The sequence below is a fragment of the Electrophorus electricus genome, chromosome 17 (genome assembly GCF_013358815.1).
Source record: "Electrophorus electricus isolate fEleEle1 chromosome 17, fEleEle1.pri, whole genome shotgun sequence".
NCBI classification, from domain to species: Eukaryota; Metazoa; Chordata; class Actinopteri; order Gymnotiformes; family Gymnotidae; genus Electrophorus; species Electrophorus electricus.
The window spans coordinates 8,952,899-8,978,622 of record NC_049551.1 but is presented as its reverse complement, the minus strand read 5'-3'; the positions used below and the strand labels follow the sequence as shown (position 1 = coordinate 8,978,622).

Below are 25,724 nucleotides of genomic sequence, written 5' to 3'. Positions count from 1 at the left end.
TCCTTTCATTTTTTCCCCCCCAACTGCACTCGCATACTACTAGGCTGATCGCAGCCTATAGCCTGGCAAGGTAGAATTCCCGATTGCTGTCTCATACTCCCGTCGAGTGTCTGCGCTCGCCTCAGTTTCTATTCTCTGCTTTAGGAGGAAATCGCTGCATGCTTTCCAAGCGCTGTAGGAAGACAGCCCAAGCACAGGTGAATACGTTAAACCTACCACAGGAGCGGAAAAGCGGAACGGCTTTAACTACCAAGGACACCTTCAAATCAGTAAGGCAACCGTTTTAACGAACGGGTTAAATGTATGTATGTACGCTATCTATGTATGTAAGAGTGTTCGTTTTGACAGAGATGCTTCTGTTCATATTCCCGGTCAGTTCATTTTTGGGTAATGGGCTAACGTCGATTCGTCCAGCGAGTTTTTCCTACGAAGCAACCATCGAATATCGTTTAAGAGCACTGTTAATATTTGTTTTAATGGGTTAGCAAACAAAGGGTGACCGTGGCATGAACCCCAGTATATAGCCAGCTAGCTACTTTATTTGCCAACCTACTCCTGCTACCCTTCTTGCGGGTGTCTCCAACCCTTCCTATTATGCAGCCCACATTGGTCATCTTAGCCGACGCTGCCTACGCACACGAAGTCAAGATGATTGACATCTTAATGATGGTAGTAATCCAAAAATGTTAGCACAGAGTGAGAACGTTTTGCAGTCTACCGTGTAGTGTAACCTGTGAGGGACTACCAGCTCGATGAATGAATTCACCTGTCCTTAAACATCACGAACATCATGCGGATTTTTTGCCTGCAGCGATATGTCGAGCTACATTAAGAAAATGACACATCGGCGATCTCGTTAACATTAAAATCTACAGGTCAACTTTTAGAAGAATCCCACATTTAAAAAGAAGACCGAAAGTGTCTGTTTACGGGAAATCTAAAACGTGACAAAGATCATCAGCAGAAAAGAGCTCGCTAGCGCTTTGTCTGGATTTACAGTGATGTAATAGGTTTAATCTCATTTGCACATGTGTGTCTGATTTCTCAGTATCAAATAAATAACTGCTAGTGGCCGAAGTATTAGATTGTGCTTTTGTTGTATGCACATATTATATGCATTTTGTAGCGTTTGCTGCAGTGAAGCCTGCTCCGTGTATGGCATTCTTTCAGTTATTGTAATCTAATTGCTTGTGAAGTCAGTGCAGTCAAAGTGCGGAATCGTTGATGTCGACAACCTCCAGAGGTTATAGTGTTAAAAATGAGCTGAGGATGCCACAGGGCAAAGGGATCAGGGCAGGGCAAGACGGATGACCGTGGTCTAATTTCTGTAGTGGAGAAGCAAAGCTCCTGTTGCTAAATACCACCTGGTGTGGGTCTTCGATTTAGGGACCTAGCTACATACCCTGATGACCTGTTTTATTAGACTAGATGACATTTTAACCTACTTGAAGTACAATTATTAGGAATGTATTAGTTCTGTAAAATTAAATATTGATTCTAGTTGCTACTTAGGTTGTTTGCCTCAAAATGCAAATTTTACATCAAAAATGCCAAGTACCAGATCATTGTAGAAAAAAGTGATCTTATAAAAGAGGGAAATACACAGCTAAAATATACAAATATGAACTGCTATATAGGCTCCCTTACATAATATACTATGTAGGTACCTCATTTCAGCCCGACTTGAGTATTGCAATGCTTTGTATGTACTGCCCTTTCACATTTACAGTTGGTACAGAATGCTGCTGCTGTTTTACGGGAACTTGTAAATGTGAACATATCTCACCTGTATTGGCTGGCCTTTACTGGCTTCCTGTACATTTTGAGATTAAATTTAAGGTTTATTATTTGTATATATATCTCTAAATGGTCTACCTCCAACATACCTCTCAGATCTATTAACTCCCTACACTCCAGAGCTTTTGCAGTGTTGGCTTCTAGGTTCTGGAATGAGCTTCCTATGTATGTTAGATTGGCCCCCACATTAGCTGTTTCTAAATCTCATCTTGAAACTTTTTTTTTTTTTAAACATTTGACTTGTAATACCCTTTGAGAGCTGCTCTTCTTTTATTACTACTGTGGTTTTATTGTAATGTTTTCTTTTACCTTCAGAAAAGACTGAGGGCAGTATCATTTCATTACAGCATTAAATGTTCATAAACGTAAAAAAAAAAAGTTTTTGATATGTCTGTTTCTTGTTACTCCCTTAAAATGAGGAATTGCTATGAATTTAGCAAGTGCTTAGTATCATAATTTGAAACAAAAGGGTAATCCTAACCTTTACTACAAAAAGCTTGAGTTTGCTTTAGCCTTTTGTTGAGAAATTCAAGGATGTTGAGTTGCTCACGTCTTTCAGTCTGAAAGGTTTATTCATGTTAACATGTTCATTCATGGCAATCATTTTAAAACCATGTCTCATGGGCACACAATTATTTGTTTTCTATGGGCCTATTGAGTCCTGTTTCATTCCCCTGAAAGTCCAATGTCAAGCAGTCAAATCCTGATGCCCTCAAGATGCACTGTCTAAATCATTAGTGTTGTATGCAGTGGCAAACTGTTAGATGTATTTAAAACAAACCAAAGGATTAGTGGAATGAACAGGTTAGAACTGTATTCTCCTACTCTCAACTAGAAAGAATAATGTTCTTTATAGAAAAATGTTTTTGCAAGCAGTGTGACAGGACCATTTTATATTTGTCATTAAATATGCAAATTAAATGTATGTCATGTATTCAAAGAGCTAGAAACACAAGACAGCATAGTTTTGTCTTTACAAATGGACTTGCACTGATGTATAGGCTAAAATGATAGACACATTATCACCCTAACAATAATTAGTTTAAGTGACTGAGGTCATACCTGGATCAGTCGACATATTCTTTGGGCGTTTTCACACTTGTCCCGAATACTTGAGTCTACACCCAGGACAGATTGTGGGCTAGTTTGGGGGAGAGGCTCATTATCACTGGATTGCTTTCACAAAGAAAAAGTCAGTTCAAACCATGGATCAATTGCACAATTCTCTACATCACTTCCTGCATCTTGCTGTTTTCCTTGGATACAAAGACTCAAGCAACAGAGGACAGCGCTTTTTGGATACATGCCATTTGTGTATCATGAAACTTGAAAAGAAAGTGACATTATAAGTTGAAGCAGTCATGTTACAAAATGAACCAATCATGCAACCAATCGCCACAGCAGGAGTGATTAGCTTCCACACACTCAGCACCAGACTACTGATTTAAGGTGGACCAAAGGTTGGTCCTCTGGACTACTCCCGGTCTCAAAAACAGCTTCCACACTTGACCAACCTTACTGAACTCACAGAACAAGTGGACCTGGGATCAGAAAAAACTCTAGTTTGAAAACGCCCTTAGTTGTGGTGCCACAGGGTGACAATTAATGACTCTGAAAGAGAATCCAACAGCTGTTTACGGTTAGGAATGTTAAACCTATTAGCTGCTCAGATTATATTTGGCAGAGTCACCAAGAACGTCAACTTCTCACCTCAGTACTATTAAGCTTTTGTGTTGGGTAAATCTACAAGCATTAACTTTTAACACTTCTACCTTTAGGACTGTGAATGTGGAAAAAGTCATGTCCTCAAAAAATGTAGTTACACTATAAACTTAAGTTTTCAACTGTAGCACTACACCTGACCTTAGCCATCAGGAAATGGTATTTTCAGCATTAAGCCCAGTTATACATTTAACACACTTTTAACTCTGTTCAGGACCATTCAACCTGCTAATATGTTAAACTTTTTCAAATGACCTTTGAAAAATCCTTGTTTGGCACACTTGAACAGATTCTTCATTTACTGTAACTGGTCCTGTAAAGAGGAAGAAGTGGAATTGGCTTCTATCAAAACTGTCGTAATTATTCTCTTTAAGCATGGGACTTTTGACACGCTGGCAAGGAAGTCCTTCTGTCAGCATGGTCCCACTCGTCAGCCTTTATGACCTTTAGCCTTTAGATCAATTCATCCTCAAAACTCCCACAAGGCCTTAGTCCAGGCATGGATTCCTACCCTGCAGTATAAGTACAATATTTCATTTTGGTAATATATTTTATGACTTTTTCTCGGTCAATTAATTGTTATTTATATTCTATAATAGCAGTCGCTGAGCTAAACCTGGCAGCACATTTCATGCTTTTCATGATCATTGTGTGAGATAATTACTAATCATGAACGGACCTTTGAAGCCTACACCTCCTTTTGTGGGGTTTTTTTTTGTTTTTTTTTGTTTAGTTTTTTTTGCAGTGAGGAGAGTGCTCTTTTTGTCTGCAGTCATTGGGCCACTTACTCGTCAACGTTGGGCAACTCAGATTTTGCATACTTGACAAGAATTCATTAATTTTAATCACTTATTTTATCTTCTTTTACATACACAATGTTCAAGTATAAACGTACCTTTACTGCATATTGCGTGTGTGTGTGTGTGTGTGTGACATGACCTTTACCTACATGCTCTTTTCTAACTGTGAGCATGAAAAAGGGTGTTCCCTGACTTCTGTGATTTTCTTTTCTCATTGGCATACATACGGCAAGCTTTTCCTTCCCAGCCTCTCTGCACCAGCAAAAGGCCTGGATTCTTAAACCTATAACTGCTTGGTCAACAGAAGAATAGCATAATTGGATTGGTGAACTAACAATCACTCAAGATTGACCTTAATGCAGACAGGTCCCAAATTAAATTATTCAGCTTGCCCTTCTTAATATGAAATGATTGATTTTTTTTTTTTTGCATTTGCTTTGCAGAAAGCAGGAAAGGCTTTTTCTTTTTAACATTGACATGCCACTACAGCTGCATCATTTAATTGTTCTGAGGGTAGTTTGCAATGTTGTGTTAAATGCTGTGTTTGTAGTCAACACTGCTGGGTTCCCAGTAACCCTCTAATCTAATTTGGACTCCATATGTTTCTATTTAAGAGAGCTTCCTATGTTTAAGAGGTTGCTATATGTAATGGTCAGGGATTCCGTATAAATTGCATCTTGGAACTCGTCCCCCCAATGTCTTTAGAGCTGCAGCTTTAATTTCATTTTGGCTGTTCGTAAGCTGCACGTGTTCACATAAACCATGTGTTTACAATTTCAACCCCATCAGAAAGTAGGTGACATTTGGGTTCAGTCTTGCCTCAGAACCCCCCCCCCCCCCAAAAAAAAGGCTATCTGGTCTAACCAGTCACCGCAGAAACAAAACGCTTAAATGTCATCCAATCTCTGCCGTTAGGTTCAACATATATATATTTTTTTATAAAATTTTTAAAAGAGAAAAATTTCAACCTGGTAATTTTTAGCAAAACCATAAGACCTTTGTTGCCTGACATCTAAGTTAAGGCTGAGAAACATGTTTTACCACCCTGATCATGTGGTTTCAGTCACTTTCATGAAGTGCCCTGGTCTATTTATTACAACTGGAGCATGATGTGTGTGTTTTATATCGGTACCCTGAGAGTGACTGAGACCAGGTTTAAGAGGAAGTGGCTTTAAATTCTAGAGCCTCCCATCTGGAAAGCCATGCTTGTCATCTTGCTCTGGAAAAATACCCAGTGCATTACACATTTGCACCCTGTCTGTCAAATGAACAAAATGACTGACTTCAGGCATGCTATGTGAGGTCCATATATATATATATATATATATATATATATATATATATATATATATAAAAGTTACAATATATATCACGTTCATTGGTGTACAATGTATGGTGTTTTGTCTATTATCCAGTTGAAGGATGTGACTGAAGTGAAATCTGCAGAGTTGTCTCTCTCTGCTGCAGATAGAAATGGATCAGGACGGACTGAAGAATTTAGTTACGTTAGAGCGACTCCCTCATGCTGGAGCTTGTACAAACAAAATTAAGTTGCTATCATGAAGGGTAGACTCCCTAAAGAGTTTATTTCCTGCACTGGGGGCAGGTGCTTAGTTATTCTGATTGTCAATCATAGTTTTTAATATGGAACTGTGTCCTAACTTGTTCTTGTGTGCTCTCATGGTCATAAAATCACTTATAATACACAGATATTTATTAAGTTGTTTTATAAGTGTAATTATTTAATTATTCAGAGATCTAAAAACATGCTAGTTGTAAGAGACATTTGTAATACTTGTGTATAACTTGTAGTATGCCTTGTTTAACTTTATTTAATTTTTTAAATAGATTATTTCAATTTCAATTTCAATACAGAAAAACTGTTTCAGATAGCCTAGGAATACAAAAAATAATGAGCCTTGTTTGGCTTTTCTGATATTTTAGTCACCACTGTATACATAAAAATGCTTTTCCACATCGTATCGTTGAGTAAAAATAGGACCCAAAGTAGAAATGAATACTTACATTGGTAAAGAATAATACAATATAAATGGTATGCGCCACCTTAGATGGATTCATTCATAGCAGTGCTGTCCATTGTTTTTCTCAGGTTTATAAGGTTATTTATAAGGTTGTGGTCATCAAAGAATTAAAATTAAGACCAGTAGTGTAAATCTGCACCTTCATGACAAAGATGGATCCACTTTAGTCATGACTGCATGACTTTAGTCATGACTGCAGGTAACTTGCCAGTTACTGGAAATGATTTTGGTTCCTGTGGTAATGCATTCTTTACTTAATTAAAACTTACCTCTTCAGTCCAGCTAAGATGAATCTGCAGATGGTTGGAATCTCTCTCTCGCTTGCTCACTCCCTCGCTCTCCTTTTTTAATGAAACCGCCTTGGAAAATATTCTTTACCAAAATCATTGTTTCAGTTTCCTGCTGACACATGACACAGTCATGATGCCCATGGCTTCTTTTAGCAAGCTCTAAATTAAACAAGCAGTGCAAGAAGGAAGAAAATGACTTTCATTAGACATGTAGCAGACGGTCATAATACCGGACCATTGCACTGAAGTGATGATACCATGGTGACATAATCTGTTTAGTAGTTTATTTAATTGAGTACAGTGACTGCTGTTGTAGACCAGACTTTAGTATTTGTTAATGAAGGGGAAATCCCCAACAGCCCTCTGTCTAAGCAGCAGCCATGCAGATATATTGCCTTGGTGGTATTTGTGGCAAAAGCAACAGCTCGTGCAAGCTGCAAGACAGAAAAATGCATGAAGTTGTTCATCTGTCTACAGTATTTTGTGCATCCCTCTGAGTTAGCCACCATTTTGCCATGTGGATGCTACAAAGATTTATCATCATAATGCACAAAATGCCATGGGTGTTTCAAAACAGTGCTAACTTGTTCAGATGCTGATCACAGTGCTTTATCTCTGTTGGAGGAATGGGAATTAAGTATTCATCTTTGGCTTTATAGCAGAGAATACAGATGCTTTGTGTAATCCTTTGTATGCACACACAAGTCTGGAATATGAGAAGAGTGAGAGGAAGAATAGTATGTCCAAGAATGTTTTGTTCCTTTGGACAGTCCGCATCAGTTTCATGTTTGTTCAAATGTTGTCAGCCTTCTTTTTAACTGGCTTCTATACCACATGCATTTACTTTCATCTCTCAAGTGCACCAAGTTCCAAAAAGCTTGTACCTATAAAATGCACGGTGGTGGCTTTAGTTTTAAATCCAGCTTTATTTTGTTGCTTTGTTGGTGCTCAACTTTGTTGATGCTCAACTTTCAATGAGAGCTTTTGATGTAAAAGCATTATCAAACAAGTAACATGGGACATTCAAAGCTTGAAATTAAGGACAAGGTCAGAATTGAACAGGAAGCTCAAAGTTGCCTAAGAAGGTTTGAAATCCAAATTTGCATGATCTGTCTATTGAATTGGTCACAAATCAAGCATGAATGACAACAGGAAACAAAAAATAAATACCTGCTGAAATTCTGCAGTGGACTGTAGGTAGACAAGGCAAATTTGTGTGTGTGTGTGTGTATATGTATGTGTGTATGTGTGTGTGTGTGTGTGTGTGTGTGTGTGTGTGTGTGTGTGTGTGTGTGTGTATATATATTATGCGTATATATATGTGTGTAATATGTGTGTGTGTGTGTGTGTGTGTGTGTGTGTGTGTGTGTGTGTGTATATATGTGTATATATATATATATATATATATATATATATATATATATATATATATATATATATATATATATATATATGTAGCACCTTTCATATACTGAGGTCATGCTTCACAAATGAGAAAATAAAACTAAAATTAAATTGAAACGGATGTAAAAAGAATGTGAATTATAAGCTTGATTAATTCCTCTTATTTTAAATCATGTATTAAAGTTAAAATGAAATAAAAAATCGAATTAGGATGACTGTGCCATTATAAAAGTGCAGTAGAGCTTGAACATTGTTTTAAATTAAATCAAGCTGAAAGCCTGGTCAAATGAGTGCTTTTATTGCAGATTTAAAAGTATCTAGTGTCAGGGCTCTTCTAATGTTCTGTCAGCTGGCTCCATCTAAAAGCAGCATAGTAGCTAAACACATCTTTTCGAGGCTTCTCTGGTTTATAAAGAAATAAATAGCGTATCCTTAAAGCCTAAATCATTCTACTTTTTAAAATGAATAAGGTGTCCATATTCCAGTCCGCAAAGTCACTTTAGAGTTAGTTATTGTCCTCACAGCTGTGTGTGTGTGTGTGTGTGTGTGTGTGTGTGTGTGTGTGTGTGTGACTGAGATTAACATCTATACCACCTGCTGAGATCTCCTTCTGCCAGCTTGGTTTGTGTTGTCATGGGCATTCCCCGAATACTCTGCTCACCCAAAGGAGGTAAGGAGGGCTAGTGAACCAGAACCTTTAAGGTCAGTTATCTGTTAGAGGGTGTGTGAGGTTTCCTTAACTACAGTTAAGGATATATGGGGTGTGTGATCCTTCATGTGTATTGGGAGGTTTAATAGCACTTTCTTGGTAGAGCAAATGGAGGTTTTGTTCAAAGGATACTGGGGCTGGTGATGTTTTAGCGAGTAGGGTCAACAAGCAATTAATGTGCCAAACCAATCAATGAACTTGCAGCTTTAAGAAAAAAAGGAAATGCACTGCATGGAAAGGACAGTTACCTTTTGACATCCTAGAAACTAAATAAACTCATCTTTTTTGTGTACAGAAATACTCATAGTTCACTTTGGACATGTCCTCACTGTAAAGGTAACTAGTTGAATAAGAATGGAGGAAAAATTACAAAAATGGCCAGGTGATGATTAGGATTCTTGAAAGGAAAATAACCAGCACCATGTGTTTACAGTCTTGGGTAAACTTCATGAGCACTGCAGTGTCTATGTACAAAGCTTGAAGCCTTTAATTCAAATGGCCTTCCAAGTATGAAATTTTCCCCTGAGTTTCAGTGAAGCTTTATCACTATGGCTCATCAATGTGGGTCAAACACAAAAATCTGAGTTGTGCTTCCTTTTATCTTAGGATTGTCTTACATGTAAGGTCTCCAAATTGTTTTGGAAGAGGTCATCGCAACAGGTAAAGAGAGAGTCTCCAGGAGGTGAACTTCATGAAGTCATAGCTTCAGGAGTGTGCATGTGTGCGTGGTCATGAAAAGCCTGTGACTCCATTGTGTGCTCCTATAAATGACTGGCTTGTCTGGAGTGGTGCTGACCAAGGGTAAAAAAAAAAAAAAAAAAAAAAGGCATGATGTCAATCAAAGTGGCACCTGGCGTGTTGATTGGAGAGGTCTTGGACATGGCCCCAGCTCCCTTCCTGTTAGATCACGTGTCGATGCTGCAGATCTGGCATGACCTCCAGGATAGCTTGATTGTGATGTGGCCATGGATTATCTTATTCCTGTAGGCAAAACTATTTTAAGGTTTTATAGCCTAATGCAACTAGAGCACCCAGTGTATGAAATGGCCCAATTAGTGTCGTATGAAATCGTCTACAGTGTGACCTTGTAAGGTTGTGTATTTGCGTGTTGGGTTTTAGGGAAATGGGCCTTTATTTCAGGGTGTTTGATCTGTTCCTAGTTTCCATTTTCATGTGCCACTTTTGGCTGGCTGAAACAATGCTAACCGCAGAGGGAAAAGGGGCTGACAGTATTTCGTTGAGGAGGGATGTTGAGGGCAATCTGCTGAGGAAGGATACATGATATATACACATATTAAGCATGGTGCTTTTGCCAGAGTGACCTTGTCTGGTAAAACGCTGGATAAGAATCAATAAGCTTCTATGTGTGTTTAATGGACAATGACTGTTGCTGTAATGGACTGATAACATGCTTTCATAGCACGTCATCCATCTCTGAGGAATATTGTTTGCTAAAGGTGGTGAGATTGTTATTGTCATTAAATAAGTGACAAAATGGCTTCTTACACAAGGGAGAAGGAACAGCTAAGATTTACATGAACAATTAGAAGAGTTGCCCAAAGGAATATTGTTGTTATTGTTATCCATTTGCATGTTTAACAATGTCCAAATACTGAATCTGCTCATATTCCATGGCCCACCTACGTATGCAGAAGTCTCCCCAGTACAGTTTACCTGCACAGAGCACTGCCATCTTCATTTGTGTGTTGTTCACTCTTTTCTCTGCTTCTTTTTCATTTTCACTGTCTTGCGCTTTCTCACTCTCTCACTGTCTCTTGCTCTCAGGGTTTGCTCAAGGTTTAAATGGGACCACATGTTTGTTGTGGACTGCTGCATAGCTAAAGGTGATGGCACTGATATAAACTAGCTCTGACGGAAAACGTCTCAGTTCCAAAATGGGAGCTGCGTCCATGTAAGAAAAGGAAGAAAATGAAGACGATACAAACATGCAATACAATTTTAGAAAGCGGAGATCTGGCTTCCTTCCAGGATACACACAGTAGGGATGGATGAAATCAGCTGAATGTTTTTGTTTGTGCGGGAAGGAGAATGAGAGAGACAGAGAGAGAGGGTGACAACAGAATAAGAGAGTTCAGAACAGCTGGAGTGAATGACGGCAGGCTGACTTGACGGTGTAGCATAGTAGCGCCAGCAGGAGCGAGTGCTGCTGGTTTTAGCGCTGCTATGGGCACGCCTTTGCCAGATGCACCAGTCAGTCCTATTCAGGGCAAATGAATGATGGTCAGTGTGTCAGTTTGGCTGTGCCACGAAGTTCCACTACAGTTGACCTTGACAAGTGGGACCATTTGCTTGTGTCTCTTCCTTTATCATGTGGTGTAGAAATGTGTAAAAATCTCAGTGGCTCTGAAGTACCAGATTTCTTATCCAGGACAATGTATTCTTCAGTCCAGTTAACTGATTTTGATCATTCTGTTTTTCTTTATTTAATCATTGAAGAATTTAATTTGTGTTTAATGTTTCATTCATTCACATCGAACAAAAGAAAGTTTTGACCATACAATCTTTAATTCACGGACATGTTTCTGTTGCTGCTTACGAGTGATTTATGGGCTCTTGACATATTGTGAAAGATTAGTTTTAAGATTAAATTTGTGCCATATGGTCATCCTAAGCTCTCACCAGCAAATGCCACGTGTGAAAAGTGCTATATCTGCAGAAATGCCAAGAGAGGACATAAGGAGCTTCTATGGAAGTGCTTCTATGTGTATTCTAAACATAACGCCAAAATCTAATTTCCATTAGACATCGTCTTGTGTACAGCAACACTTAGCATCCCTAAAGGAGGTGCTAATCGTAGTAATAATACAATGGAGAAAACCAGCCTTTCAAAGCCATGCATTAAAGCCCAAATCTACTTTGGAATGTTGCTGCAGGAATCATGTTAGTACTGTAGATTTGCAATCTGCTTTCCAGATACACTACTCTTCAGTGTCTCAGTGTCTTTCAGCACTATACACTGTTTCCATTGCTCTGGAAAACAAGAGTAACCAGTGGTATTGCTCTCATGTGCTGAAACAAGCAGCTGTCACATGTGATCCATTTGTATGGAAATTTTGCACTGAGCTTGCTTCCAGCCATTGTTAGGTCCATTTTAGGCAAGAGAGACAGGCAGGAGGGCAGTCTATTGTGATGTCTTACAAACCCCCTTCCTCAGTAGTTAGTGGCTGCCGTGGCAACAAGCCCTAGGATGGAGGAATTGTGGACAGACAATTGTCCCATTTAGTGCTGTGGCAAGTGAGTCTGGCAAAAAAGAGACTTGAACCGCTACCCCCAATCCCCCGCTCATACATAAAACCATTTATGTTTCCACATCTCTGATTGCTATAGCTCTCTGCTGTCGGCTTTAAAGCCTTAGGTCTAACTATTCTGCAAGGTGGTAATTCAAAAACTCCTGTCTTTTGGCTAACAACTGGTAATCAATCCTTAATGTGCTTATGTGATTCTGTGTATAGGATTAGGGGTTTTTATTTCATTTTCATTCTTAGAATTTGGTCGTTTTTCAAAATGCATGTTTATGTTGTAAGGTGAACACATATTTTAAAGTCTCCATGTCAAGTGTTATTCCAAATCAGGGGTATTGTTCAATGGTATTTTCATGCAGGTGTTCTCACGAGGTTGCCAGTGCATGTTCTTGTAGAATTCAACAAAGCATTCTGAAGAACGACTCATTTGATTTGAATTTCAGACCTTCTTTGTTTGCACACTTATGCAAGAGGCACGTCGGCTTGTAGGGTACTAGTGGAGCTGCCGCTTATGTAAACAGCCCCTGGCGTGTGTGGAGCGAGTATTGCGTCGGGAGCTTCGGGTCAGAAGGTGGGGTTGGAGGCGGTGCTAAGCTCAGGAGCATGAAGGATCTCAGGGGGTGGGGTTTGGAGCGTGGGAGGGGTGGAGGGGTGGTGGAACAGGCAAATGCCGCTTGGTCACTGATCCGTGACTGAGTGAGGGACAAAGGCCTCCTGCTGAGTGCACTCGGGGCCTGGCGCGCCTCTATCCTCACCTCACCCTGCCACCCAAAACTCACACTTCAATTGTGGAGGGTGAGTTGCGATCATTTCATTTTGCTTCTTTTGTAGGAATGACCTTTATTTGGGAGGCAGCAGGGGCTTGAAAGTATTTGTGTTGAACTTTGAGAGGTCAGGGACATGAGGAATTCCAGACCAAACTGTATTTCGGTTTGTTGTCATTAGTCGCATGATGAGGTTGGTGCTAATTTGGGTGACATGGTAGGGGGATGCGCTGTGGTATGGTAAGCCTTCGGGTTGTACCCGAGTGGCTGAGCCCTTGTTTCCTTACTCTTTTTTTTCTTCCCCCCAACCCCCCCCGCTTCACTCTTGCTTCTGCTACTGGCCTCACGCAGCATCAGAAGCGCATGTGTCTGAGTTGTGTGTGCATGCGCCTCCAGTACACTGCACAGTAGACCTTCTCGTGTGGAAAATCTTTCACCAGGCATGCTCCTCGGTGTGGTTCACCACTTAATGGGGTTTTCTGCGCACATACCCCTGATGCATCCATCCTGACGTGCAGCCTGCAGAAAGTCTTCCCTCTCCTCCTTCAGAGGCAATTGGCCAGTCACCCATCCAAGAGCTGACTGATGAACTGGCCCACTCCTCCACCATGCATAATAAATGCACACTTGCCGATCTTTTGTGCACCCAGCACATGGACTAATTGACCTTTCTTTAATTTCTTTTTGTTACTCTTGAGCTTCTGATGGTGGCAAGTTACTAAGACTAATGAATAGAACTTTTGCTTGGATGATTCCATGATGTACTATTGGTCAAATGTGGTCATTTTGTTAAGATGGCACATTTGCTAAATTGACTTTCGTCCTTAATTGAGTGTCTGGGGTCATTTAGGGGCTGCTTTCTAGGGGTCAGGCACATTTTTTTGAAATGTGGCTGAAGTTATTTGAACTGTGGGCAGACCATTCCTAGATTAGTCCAGGATGGAGGTTAAAAAAAGTGAGGAGGATTCAGATGCAGGCACATTCACGGCGGACTCAAAAAAGCCGGAAAAGGGGGGCTAAATTTAGCTGAAGAGGATGGAGCACAAGGAGCGGCATTGCTCCACAACTCATTTCCATACATATTTGGCCCATGTGTCTGTGACCTAGCCCTGTCCACAAAGCTCCTCTTCTAAGCCCAGGATGTGAGGCTTTACTGCTCGGGGCGGCCTCTGGGTGGATGAATGGCACATTTGATGCACAGTATAAGTGCTTAGAAGTCTGGCATTAGGGCAGTGTTAAAATGGCTTCTGAGTGTAATTTCTTTGACTTGTTTGGCATATTTATGTAAATTTTCCATGTTATCTGTCACACTGGCCTTGCTATGTTTATCATACGCTGCACTGAGAGACTTGCTTCCAGTAAGACTACAGGACTGGGCACAGGAAATGCTTTTTTAACACCCCCCCCCCCCCCCCCCCCCCTTAAATGAAGAGCCTTCTGTGGGAACCTGGCACCTGCTGAACCCCACCCAGATTTGTCAGCTAAACCCACCATGAGCTTAAGGCTATGACTCACTAGTCACGGCCGATTGGGAAAGGCTGGTTGTAGGAATTCCCCACCGACACGTCTGTTCTCGATGTTTAGTGCAATAATCCTGTGAAACTGCGCTATTCGGAATGTGTTTGTTTAGAAATGTAGAAGTTGCTGGAGGTGTCTCCTCAGAGGAGGAGGGATGGAGGTGAGCTTGTTGGTGTCTCTGGCTCATGCTTAACAAGGCTGGTGAAAAAAGGTGACTACTCCTCAGTCTGACAGGCCTGGGGGCTCCATGTCAGGGTCTAAACAAACACCTTTGCCTCAGACTTGGAAGACATGTGCTCCTAAGAACATGGCCCCCACCAGCCCTTATTTTTTATGTCAGGCAGGTGTGCACAGCACCTGCTTTGGGTTGAATAAGCACTTTCAGAATCCTCTGGTTTGTGAATGGATTTTTAATGAAGGAGAAGGATTGATTGAGTTTCAGCTCTTGAAGGCAGGGGAGAGCTGTTTGAGTGTGGATGTGTTTTGTGCACCCTCCCCCAAACACACACCCACACACACACACACACACACACACACACACACACACACACACACACACAAACATATATCTATGCTGTGTACGGGATTAATGCTTGGAGCCCTGTGCTCTGAACAGTAATAACTCCCACATAACACAATGGCTTTTCTGAGAGGAGAGGTGTTTCCTGCCCTATGCTGCTCATTTGCAGTGGGTGTGGTGTGGAGCAGTGAAAAGACCTGCTGGGAAGGGCTTCGTCATGCTGCCGCTGGCTTCAGCTCTAGTGAGGCAGAGAAAGGCTACCTGTTGGCTTCAGTGACAGCCTGGCTTTATTTCCCCCTGGAGCATCAGCTTTTCAGCAGGGGAGAATTAAAACAACATTGAAGAATTGGCTAGTACTGGATACATGTGAGTCTCTGTGTGTGTCTGTGTATCAGTGAGGTGGTGGTGTTGGTGGTGTTGACATGTGATGTCACCTTCCCCACTGCAGTGAAAGTGTACTGAAAGGCTTGACTTGAACTTGGTGTAGTTGGTAAATTTTATAAAATGTAGCACAGAGTACCTCTGGACTACTGTCATTCAGAAATATATGCTGGATATTTCGTGTGGGTGAAAAGACGGTACATAACATGATTACCAGATACTAACAAAACTATACTTTTACCCAGAATGCTGCCTGCACTGGAATAATCTGATTTATAGCCAGATGGAGTATGTTTCCCATGAGGAGAAGACTGACTGGCCTTGCTCTGGCAACCACATTCACAGTCTGTGTGGGTGGCTCTGTTCAGCAGTGGGTTCTGTCCTATGCGCATGTGTGTAAAGGACCAAATCCAGTGAGTTCTAAATGTGCCCCTGTTAGTTCTGAATGAGCTCCTGTGTTCCAGGAGACCACCCTCCGGGAGTCTCTTGTGAAGTTACATATTAGTATACTTACACATTGAAGGACATCAACACTAATTAATTTCCCCTTAAAGTAGGAGAGACAACTAGCTCCTAATTAGCACTGACTTTGTCAGATGTTGAAACCAGAAATTAACTGCAGGATTTAAGCCTTCTCATCTTACACCTTCACACATGGCAGGCCGAGTAATTCAGCTGTGACATTTGTGCTGATCTTGTAGAGAATGAAGGTGTGCATGTGTGTTTCTATGAAGTGTGTTCATGTGCATGCATATGTGTTTGCATGTGAGCATCTGCCTTGGCTGTAAACCATTAATATTTCCCTTCTTTGTCTTGCAGGTCCGAGGACTTTGTGTGTCTCTCCCTGTCAGGCCCACCTGGCCTCTGCTCACCCAGGTCCGAGAGAACCAGCCGGGCATCCAGCATCACCACCCACTGTGCCAGGCCCACTGAACCCAGCCAGCCAGCTTTTTCCACAGGGCCTCAGCTTCAGTGCCTGGCCCTGCCCACCCCCTGACCTCCCCTGCTCCCCTGTTGCCACCAGCACTGGCACACCGGCACTTTACGGCTGCTAGCCATGAGTGAATTCTGGCTGTGCTTCAACTGCTGTATCGCTGAGCAGCCCCAGCCGGTAAGACACCCGCATGCTGCTGATAGCTGTTCATTCACCAGTGCCTCAATCCCTGCTTCCACCTCCGAGTTGCAAGAAGCAGGAAGTGTCTTTGTTGGTGAGCAGCACTTGTGTGTGTGTGTGTGGCTGCAGTGTGGCTTTTTTTTCCAGTTTGTGGAGCATTATTTTACCTAAGCTAATGTGTTTAATTTTATTTATATAAGCTTACATTTCATTTACCTATTTTAAAGGTGTGTGTGTGATTATGCTTAAAGAGGTTGGGGTGTGTGTATGTGTGTGCACGCACTGTTGTAGATGTTGGAGGACATGAGGATGGGCATCCTTATGTTTTTATCTACATCTACCTCTGAGTGCACTCTGGCGTTTGTCTGTCAGTGAAATGTTATTCTTGGCAGGGGACGCAGGTCGTTGCGTGAACGCTAGCCTGAGGCCCAGGCGCTCTGGATCACCACACTTCCCTGGAGATGCATGCTGTCATAGCACACTGGGCTCCAATTTGTCTCCACTTGCCTGCACAACTCCAAGACAGATACGACTTAGCATAAAGCACCCTGCATTCTCCCACAGTCACCACTCGGCTAAAATTAGCCATAAAAGGATTGTCTGACGAGCGTCCTTTTCATGAGAGCCTCAGGATTTCAGCTTCTTTCCAGCTGCATGTTCTGTTGCAAACAGCTTCGACTTGGACTCGGTTTTTCCATCTTCTGTTGTTGTAAGTCTTTTTTTTTAAGACCTGCGCTATAATAGTTCCACTACAAAGCCTAAGGTGTTGTTAATTTCAGCGTGGCCAGCTGACGTCTGTAGAGGACATTGGGTGGCTAGCCGAGTCACTGGGAGTCTCCACATTGCTCCGCTTGCATCCCAGCATGCCGTATTTAGAGCCCATATTTTGGGAGGAGATGCACATCGCAACTTGAGCCCTTTTATGGCCAAAGCATGTGAGGAATCCGGAGCGCTCGCGTGCTCCCACCGCAGTACACTGATGGGTTCTGAAAGCCTGGCAGCAACCTGCACCGGGAGGCCCAATACTCCCGATGGCCATCCCAGTTGGCATTTCCTTGGTGCATTTCCTCACAGGACAGCACAGACTGGGGGGGCTGTCCACATGGGGCAGGCTTGGGCTCGCACTGACTTATAAAAAGTCGATTGTGCAGTACCTGAGTTGTATTGCAACCTGTTTGTTTGATGCTTTTCCTAAATGTAAACATGTGTTCCCATTGACATTGGTGAGCAAAGTTTGACAGGAAGGCATTTAAACAATATTGAAAAATTTACATATTACAGAATATTTGCAAGGTGATGAGTTTCACATAAGTGAGACTGGCTTACACAGACCTCATTTACATCTGGTCATTTCATGAGACTAGTGTGTGGATTGCTTCCTGATTTTAACCACATTTTAGCCAAACTTGGTAATCAAAAGCATTTCCTGTTGTTCACTTTGAAATCCAGTGTAGTGTGTAATATGCTAATCGGCTGATGTACAACAAGCAACTGCCTGAAATCAAAATTTTGTATGCTGTAGTGTGTTTCTTTAAACTTGAAGGCAATAGCTCTAGCAGTTGATATTAACGAGAAAATGCCTGGTTAGGCTAATTAAGACCGCAGTGACCGTGGTCGCAGCTGTAGCAAATGTCACTAAGTTCGACAGACCAATAGGCAAGAGTGAAGCCTGTTGGGAGTGTATCGGGACCTCCTCGTGGTCATGGATCATGTGCATTGTGACGTACTGTATAGGGCAGGGTTTGGATGTTTAATGTGGCATACAGAGATATTGCAGTGTAAATGCATCTAACATCTGGGGAAAAAAATGCATCTTAGACCCCCACCTGAAGTGGTCTGAGTGAATCTGTTTTCATGTGTCCTCGGTGCATTTAGACCTGTATTTTTGCATTTACATGTGTATTACTTGCAATAATCTCTATTCTGATATGATCATATGAAAATGACAAGGTGTAAACCGGTTCAAAGACAGGTCAATCAAGGCAGCATGTAGTCTAATCTGTAAAAAGTCAAACAATTTGGACTTTGTATTGTCCTGTGCCTGCTCTTCTGAGCTAATCATTATTGGCAGTGAGAGTTGGGTGTGGAACTCCCCCATTGTATTTTGTCCAGTGTGTTTCCAATGCCTTATTGTTGCAGCTGAATAGCACAGTAGTAATGCCAGGACAGCTTGGTTCATGGGTTTTGGATGTTCAGTACAAAGTGCTTAAATTATTAAAGCAAACCACCCATGGGCCTCTGATTTTAAATCTGTGCATAATTTTGGAATATGGGTGTTCATTTAATTAGGTCACAGTTTCCGAAATGGGGGCGGGGGGTGCATGGGTGTGTGCAGGCGAGTGTCTCACTTTAGATGCGTCATTTGCTTTCCGATGAGCAGTGATGTTGAGGCCAGAATGAAATAACGGGCTGAGCTCGCTCACAGGCTGTGGTTGGAGGAGCTACATGCTTCCCCCTTCTAATCTCAACACTGCCCCTCATATAGCAGACATTTTCAGGGAATGAAACGGCATAGGCTACTCATTTCATTCAGGCATGGTGTTTCTTCTACATTGTAATAATGAGTCAACCTTGTAAGTCCGCTATTTAAATAAATCTGAAGGGCTGAAATCCTATTAGACAGTGCTTAATGTCCTGAGCTGCTCATGACTATTACTTCACAGGTCTATATATTCTATATGCAATCGGGGGTTTACACAGTTTTGTATGAGCAGCGTGCCTTTCCTGTTATAGCCAGCTAATAATACATTTCAATTAATGGTTCATCTCTCTCCTGAGAGGGCTGGGATCAGCCTGGTGAGTGGAAAAAAATAGGACAGAGAGGGGCTAACTGGCACTTAGATGGAGGAACCTAATGGTGAAGCTTCATTAAGGCTGCCTCAGTTTCTGTTTTTGTTGACTTAATAGCATCAGAAGATATACCCTGTTGGTAATGTATCTCTGAACTTAAATTTATGAGCCGTTGCTTTAACCCCTCACACACAAAGCGAAAACTGTTTTTTTTTTTCTAGACCATTTAAGTGATGTTTCTATACATGTAATTGAATTGTGCTAACACAGTCAATGTGTAGTGTACACATGGAAGCTATGCAAAGCCCCAGCACCTGCCGCTTGTCGAGAGAGCACAGCAGAACACAGAGTACTCAATGTACAAAGGCTTCTCCTTTGTGCAAGCATGTGGATGACCAGGCAGTAATATGACCCAATCGCTGCTGTCTCATGTAATGTCACCTTCCCCACTGCAGTGAAAGTGTACTGAAAGGCTTTTGCGTCCTGGCACACAGACTGCAGCTGTTTGATCATCACAATTCATTCGCAGCTTGCAGCCGCTTTCAGTCACAAGCTCGTCTGTCCTGATTTGATCGGCCTTTGGAAAATAGCTCGTGTGTGTGCTGTTTTTGGATGCAATTTAATTTGCATGATTAGAAACCTGCCCTGACCTTTTAAAAAAAAAAAAAAAAAATGGCTGTCCCGAGAGAACAATTGCAACACTAAGGAGTTGTGGCATAGAGGGAAATGGGAATGTGCGCACCTGTGTCTGTGACTGTTGGTGTTGATTAGCTGGTGTTTCTTTGGGGGTGGGGGGTTACTTTCTTTGGCTGGGTGTGACACTGACTAAAGAGCAAATCAGTCAATGTCCTAGCAGTATTGCAAAGCTGGCTGTCAGGCTATGGCTGGCTAGGGCGTGACCCTGCTCAGCAGTTGCTGCTTTTGGACCTAGCCTGGGAGAGAGCGCTAGATGCATCATTAATTTTGCTCTGTATAAAGGCAACACGGCGAGAGCCACAGCCAGCCCTAAGGAATCCAGCAGGTCGAAGTGTGGGCCGGCTCAAGAGCTCAACTTCCTGTATCTATGTGATGTCAGGGGGTAATGGGAGCACTCCTGGCTGTCTGTATGCATTGGCTGTGCTGCAATCTGTGTAATGAAGCAACGCTGTATCTGGTTTTAGAGATTCTGTTGCTTGGGGCCATGGAGGCTCCCGCAGGTCTCCCCACTGTGCTCTTTCTTTAGGGTTACATTCCTGTAGCCCCCAGCTGTCCTGGAGGCCACTCTGCAATGTCTTGCAGCATAGTAGCCTTTAAGAAATTATGAAAGGGCATCCTGGTTGAAGTTTCAAGCCCAGGTATTGTGTGTATACACTCAACATTACAGTTCGAGGGCTTGAACCAGCAGTCTCAAGACATGTTTCAACCCTGGCCCTAGGTTCTCAATGTATTTAAGGACAGCTATGCACTGGCATATGCTTGACTTGGTCAAGTGTAGGTAAGAATAAGCAGTTTCCATGAGGGCGTAACAGTGGCACGCTGGATTTACGTCATGACCCTTCCAGTGCAGCTGAGACTTTAGATTCAGGCCAGCATCTAAAGCCAATAACTCTTGGAACATTTCACCTCTAGAACATAAGAACTGTCCAAAGTTGTTAAAAAAGATGTTGGTTTAGACCAGGCAGTGAGCACATCAAAGAGCCGTGCTGTCTAAGTTGTAGCCTATTTTTGCTGGGCAGGGGGGGTTTCTGCAAATGTCACTGCATTTCTGAACCGATTCATTGAACAGCTATGTGCCAGACACCAAGGTTAGTAAGCTAAATTTTACCTCAGGCTTGACGGGTTGGATTGTTGGAGGTGGGGTAGTGCTCACAATGGTTGTGTGGGGTTAGGTGTGTTTCCTCTGTGGTTCTCCTTTTGGAGCTATTTGAATTCCTGCCATTGTACAGGCAAATCAACTTCCTCACAGATGACCTATGACATGAGAGAGCCCCAGTCTCATTCTTGCCTCACTCCTGTTTCCCCACCCTTCTTCCCTGCACAGGTTGAAAAATCATTTTGACTTAATGATCACAGAATTTATGAAAGCATGGTGTACTCTGCAGGGTGGACATGGGTGTGTCATGTTTTCACCCATTATCCCAATGTCTTTCCCCATTTAGATGGATCATTCATTTCTGGCGGTGTGGCTTTCCTTTGCTTGCTTGTGACTCTGTGAATGAATTGGCAAATGACCCCCCCCCCCCCCCCCCCGGTGTTGATTTCCCCAGTGTGGCCTCCCTTGGGTGTTTGAGTTGCTTCCGGCCCAACAGCCCTCAATGGCATGTGCTTGACTTGGCGAAGCATTCACCCTCTCCATCCATCTTAAAACCACCATTTTTGGGCTAATATTTCACTGTACTCTTTCAAGTCCCACACACTCTGAATGAATCTAACAGTCTAAACAGGTCTTCCCTGTGGAGAGGGACTCCTTTCTGCTTTTGACCCACACTTCACCCCTGGCTGGAAGAGCGTCCACCTGAGCCAAGTTGGCATGTTGCAAGATGGTACTGACAGTTACAGCATTGCTCAGCTGAAGGCCTGCGCATGAAGACCTGATAGGTGGACTAAAAACAGATCTGGCAGCCTTTACTAAAGCTGCTTTCATTAAGTTCCTAGGGACAGAGTTCAAGTCTTGGATAAAAGTCTTGATGTTTTTCCTTCTAGGTAATACACTTTGTCATAAATACACAGCTTTGATACTATATGACGCCCTCATGAGTATATAAAAAGAGAAGAATAGAACAATGGATATTTCTTATCCATTCAGTACAACTTCTTCCATGTAGACTGGTTTGGACAGTGTAGCCCAAGCAATACCTAGTAATTCCAGATGCAACATCAGCCAACAGCGCTGCTTTCTCTTGCCTTAGAGTTTAGATATTATTGTTGGGATTATTATATCCACTTGATAAAAACTTTAATCAAGCAAAGAATGGCTTTGTTCAGAGATCTTCTGGAGTCCATGGTGAATTTTTGCTGCTTCTACATAAACACTCCATCCTGCTGCTTTGAGGATGGGGTATTGATGGGCTTGGGGTGGGGATTTGGGGAGTGTTGGAATTATGCACTTGGATTCTGGAGTTGCAGGTCCCCATTCCATGTCCAGCAAGGTGTAAAACATCACCTCCTCAAGTGCTCTCTAGTCGTCATGGCAACTGCTGTATGGGGCGTGGGCAGCAGCTTATCAAGTGGCTGCAGGGAGAATATTTCTGCTGCTTTTCCACTGCTGTCAATACTGGCACATGCTGAGGCCAGGCCTCAAGTGATCGACTTGCTCATTTGTTAGTCAAATTAAAAAAACAGGCAATTCCAAGGCAGCATGTCTCCTTAACTATGTTTTAACTGAGCTACCACATTGTTTAAACACCATACACTAAATCTGCCTGACAAGGCTTGATTTATGCAAACCTCATTTGTCTTCTGCTAAATTTGTTTAGTGAAAAGGTCAGACGGGGAAATATCGTTACTTACATAAAACAGATTAGTGGCCTTGGGAGTGATTTAAAAATGTTCCACTATTAAGGCTTGTTGTTTAAATGGGTTTAAATTGCACTCCATAGTTACCTAATTGCTAATAGTATGTCTTTTATTTTTGTCCTGAGTGAAAGAACCTGACACAGTTGGAGAACTTTTCATATGTTGTCTATGTATAATCCTGCTTGTGTTTTGATTAAAATAAATGTCTTATTTCTTTATTTTTTATATATATATATATATTTTAAAAATGCATTTTGCAGTAGGTGGTGCTAGTGAGCAACTGCAGCTTAGAAGTGGTGTGTCTCACATTTTCCAAAAACTGCTGAATTTGAGACCACGACTACTTTCTAGCCTGTAAATGTATGGTTGCTAGTGGTCTCTGATGGGCTACCTTTTCGATTGCTTAGTTTCGTTGCTCTCTGCAGAAGCGACGGAGGCGTATCGACCGGAGTATGATTGGTGAGCCCACAAACTTTGTCCATACGGCCCATGTGGGATCAGGAGATCTGTTCAGTGGCATGGACTCTGTAAGTCTAACTGGTGAAGCAAACTTTGATTTACCAAGTGGTTGATCAATGTGTGAATATCTAACAGGCTTTATTATTAATTTATAAAAGAGGTTTTGGTGACATTTTCTCCTTTAATTTCCCAAAGCTTTGAGAATATGAAAACAACTACCATACCAGGCTTGGTTAATCACACAATAATATAGGAGAAATGTTCTTGCTTTATTGAGACCATTTTATTGATGGTCCTCCCCTCCCATTTCTTCAGGTGAACTCAATTCAAAGCCAGATGCAGTCAAAGGGAGGATATGGGGGAGAGGCCATGCCAATTAATATGCAGATGCAACTGGTCGACACAAAAGCAGGATAATATGTAACTTGGGAGGTAAGTAAAATTTTGAAAATCCTCTTCATGATTATTAAAGCAAGCAAACCATCATTTTTGCATAAATTGAAACAGTAACATCTATGTTTCTGACAGTAACACGTCATAAATCTAGTTTTGTATTTGGGGCAACTTTTCATGTTCAACATTGCCTTTTCTAATAGGCCCCTTGTGGATGGGTGTCTGTCGATTCTGACACCGCCCTCCTTGCATGGCCTCCATCCACCACCTGCAGTGGCCACTCCCAGCCTCGCTCTGTTCTCACCCAGCAAACACACGGACAGTCATGCACTCCGCGGGAATGGTGTTGCCCTGTCCACGGCCACCCGTACCTCCGCCGGACAAAGCAGCACTTAAGTGTCGTTTCCACCCTGCAACAGACACTTGCCCCGCTCGCACGTGCCCCTCTCTGCACATAAGCCCCTTTCCCCAACCCAAAAATCACCCACCACCTGCCCCTTGCACCAACAATCTCTCCCCGATGTCCTGCCGACTGTCCTTCAGCGTGCCTACAAGTGCAAAGTGTAACCTCGCTTTCTTTGTCTGTGGTGTGCCATGAACAGCTATTTTCTCAGCATTCCTGTTTGAAGGTCTGGAACCTGTGAGTTCAAAAGAATTTATTTGTTTTTTGTTTTTTTGAGGAGGGGACGTCTCTCTCTCTTTTTTTTTTTTCTCTCCCCCTTTTCCTTGATGAACTTCTCCAAGTTTGAAGACTGGCGCAAAAGATGCCAAAAATGTTTGAAATGTGGCTAGCTACGGACGTGTGGTGCCAAAATACAATGAAATGGCGACTCTGCTGACAAATACCTTTTTTCTGACATAGGCACAAATGAATGCCGTTTTGTAGGAGATGCAATTTGTTACTTTGCTGTTTGTCGTTCCAGTTCACATTCCCTTTGTCTTTATTTTTCCTCATAGTAATATTATTCAAAGTACGGTGACTGATGTTGAAACGCACATCTGCCATTTTTCCCACCACTCTGCTGTAAATGTTTTCTGTAAACTTGATATGAAGTTCTTCGAGCTCTAGTTGTATGCTGTACAGTTAAGGGGGGGATAATGTGTCCAATTGGTCTATGCTGATGTGGCAACAATACTTAGAAGATCCTGACCCTGGCACCCATATGCTCTTCTTAGCTGCATTAACAGTTCTACACTCAGTCTTCTATGAAAGACAATAATATAACCCCTCGAAGCAAATGTTTGTCTTCTGGAGTAAACTTGTTTAGGCCTGTGCCCTTGGAGTTTGACTCTTTTAAACAAAAGGGCCATTAGTAACTAAACTCTTAAAGGCTTACAGACATTTGCTCTGGTTGAGAGGTTTATCTTTTTTAACCTGTTTCAAACAATTAAATATAAATTGTTTGAAATTGCACTAATTTCTCAAGCTTAATTACATGCATAGTGAATATGGAAAAGCATAAAAGGTCTAAGACAATGGCAGCTTAATAAATTAGATTTCAAATGTAAGAGTAGTTTTTCAGCTGATGGCATATAACTGTTTAGAATATAAACCAGGACCAATAAATCAGGGTGGATATATCTCAGATTGGAAAATGATTCATCTCAATGCATTGACACAAAAAGAGAAATGACTACATTTTTGAGAGAAATAAGAGAAACGAGCCATACAGATATATATTACGAACTAACGGTTAAATGTATTCACATTCTTGCCAGTCTTTTTTCTTTGTCCCAAGTGCTTTCTGTTTTGTATATACTGTACATGTGTTCCACAGCCTTGAACTGTCCTATTTATTTTCCCTTGTTTGAAACTTGGTTTTTATCCATTTTTTACCATTGTCTCTTTTTAAATGATTGGATTTGTCTGACTCTGTTTCATTAAAATGAATCTTTTTGGCAATATTTATTATTTTAGAGTGGAATGAACATTTTCCTGGTGCTCCATAGGAATGCGGTTCCGAATGATCGGAGACCTGTGATGCCTGTAATGAAGGTTATGAGCAGAACAAGCGAATGGGTTGCTGGCCATCATGTTCTTGCAATATGGTGAGCTTTTGACCAAAGTGGTATAACTGACTTGCAATACATACAAAAGACTCAGCCATCGTTCAACAATGGCGTTCATCATCAGGGATGTCAACAACCATTTATTATTTTAGCTTTCATGACACATTTTGTACTTCATATGTTATTTCTCATCATATGTTGGCTTGTAGATTAGCAAATGTGTTCTATTCAAATAAATATTTTTTCCATGTTA

The 25,724-nt window shown here is 41.8% G+C and overlaps 1 protein-coding gene across 7 annotated transcripts; it reads left to right on the top strand.

Moving 5' to 3' along the window:
- On the top strand, positions 1-25,724 carry cdc42se2 (CDC42 small effector 2). 7 transcript variants are annotated; one of them, XM_027009029.2, is made up of 6 exons: positions 1-70; positions 145-269; positions 16,030-16,321; positions 23,035-23,136; positions 23,384-23,500; positions 23,665-25,724. In XM_027009029.2, the coding sequence occupies exons 3-5, from the start codon at positions 16,268-16,270 to the stop codon at positions 23,483-23,485; spliced, it is 258 nt and encodes an 85-aa protein (XP_026864830.1). In that variant the 5' UTR covers positions 1-70; positions 145-269; positions 16,030-16,267; the 3' UTR covers positions 23,486-23,500; positions 23,665-25,724. The 7 variants fall into 7 exon arrangements, with proteins under 7 accessions (XP_026864830.1, XP_026864829.1, XP_026864833.1 ...); XM_027009031.2 differs by lacking the exons at positions 1-70; positions 145-269 and adding exons at positions 15,103-15,195; positions 15,456-15,623; XM_027009028.2 differs by having other exon boundaries at positions 25-269.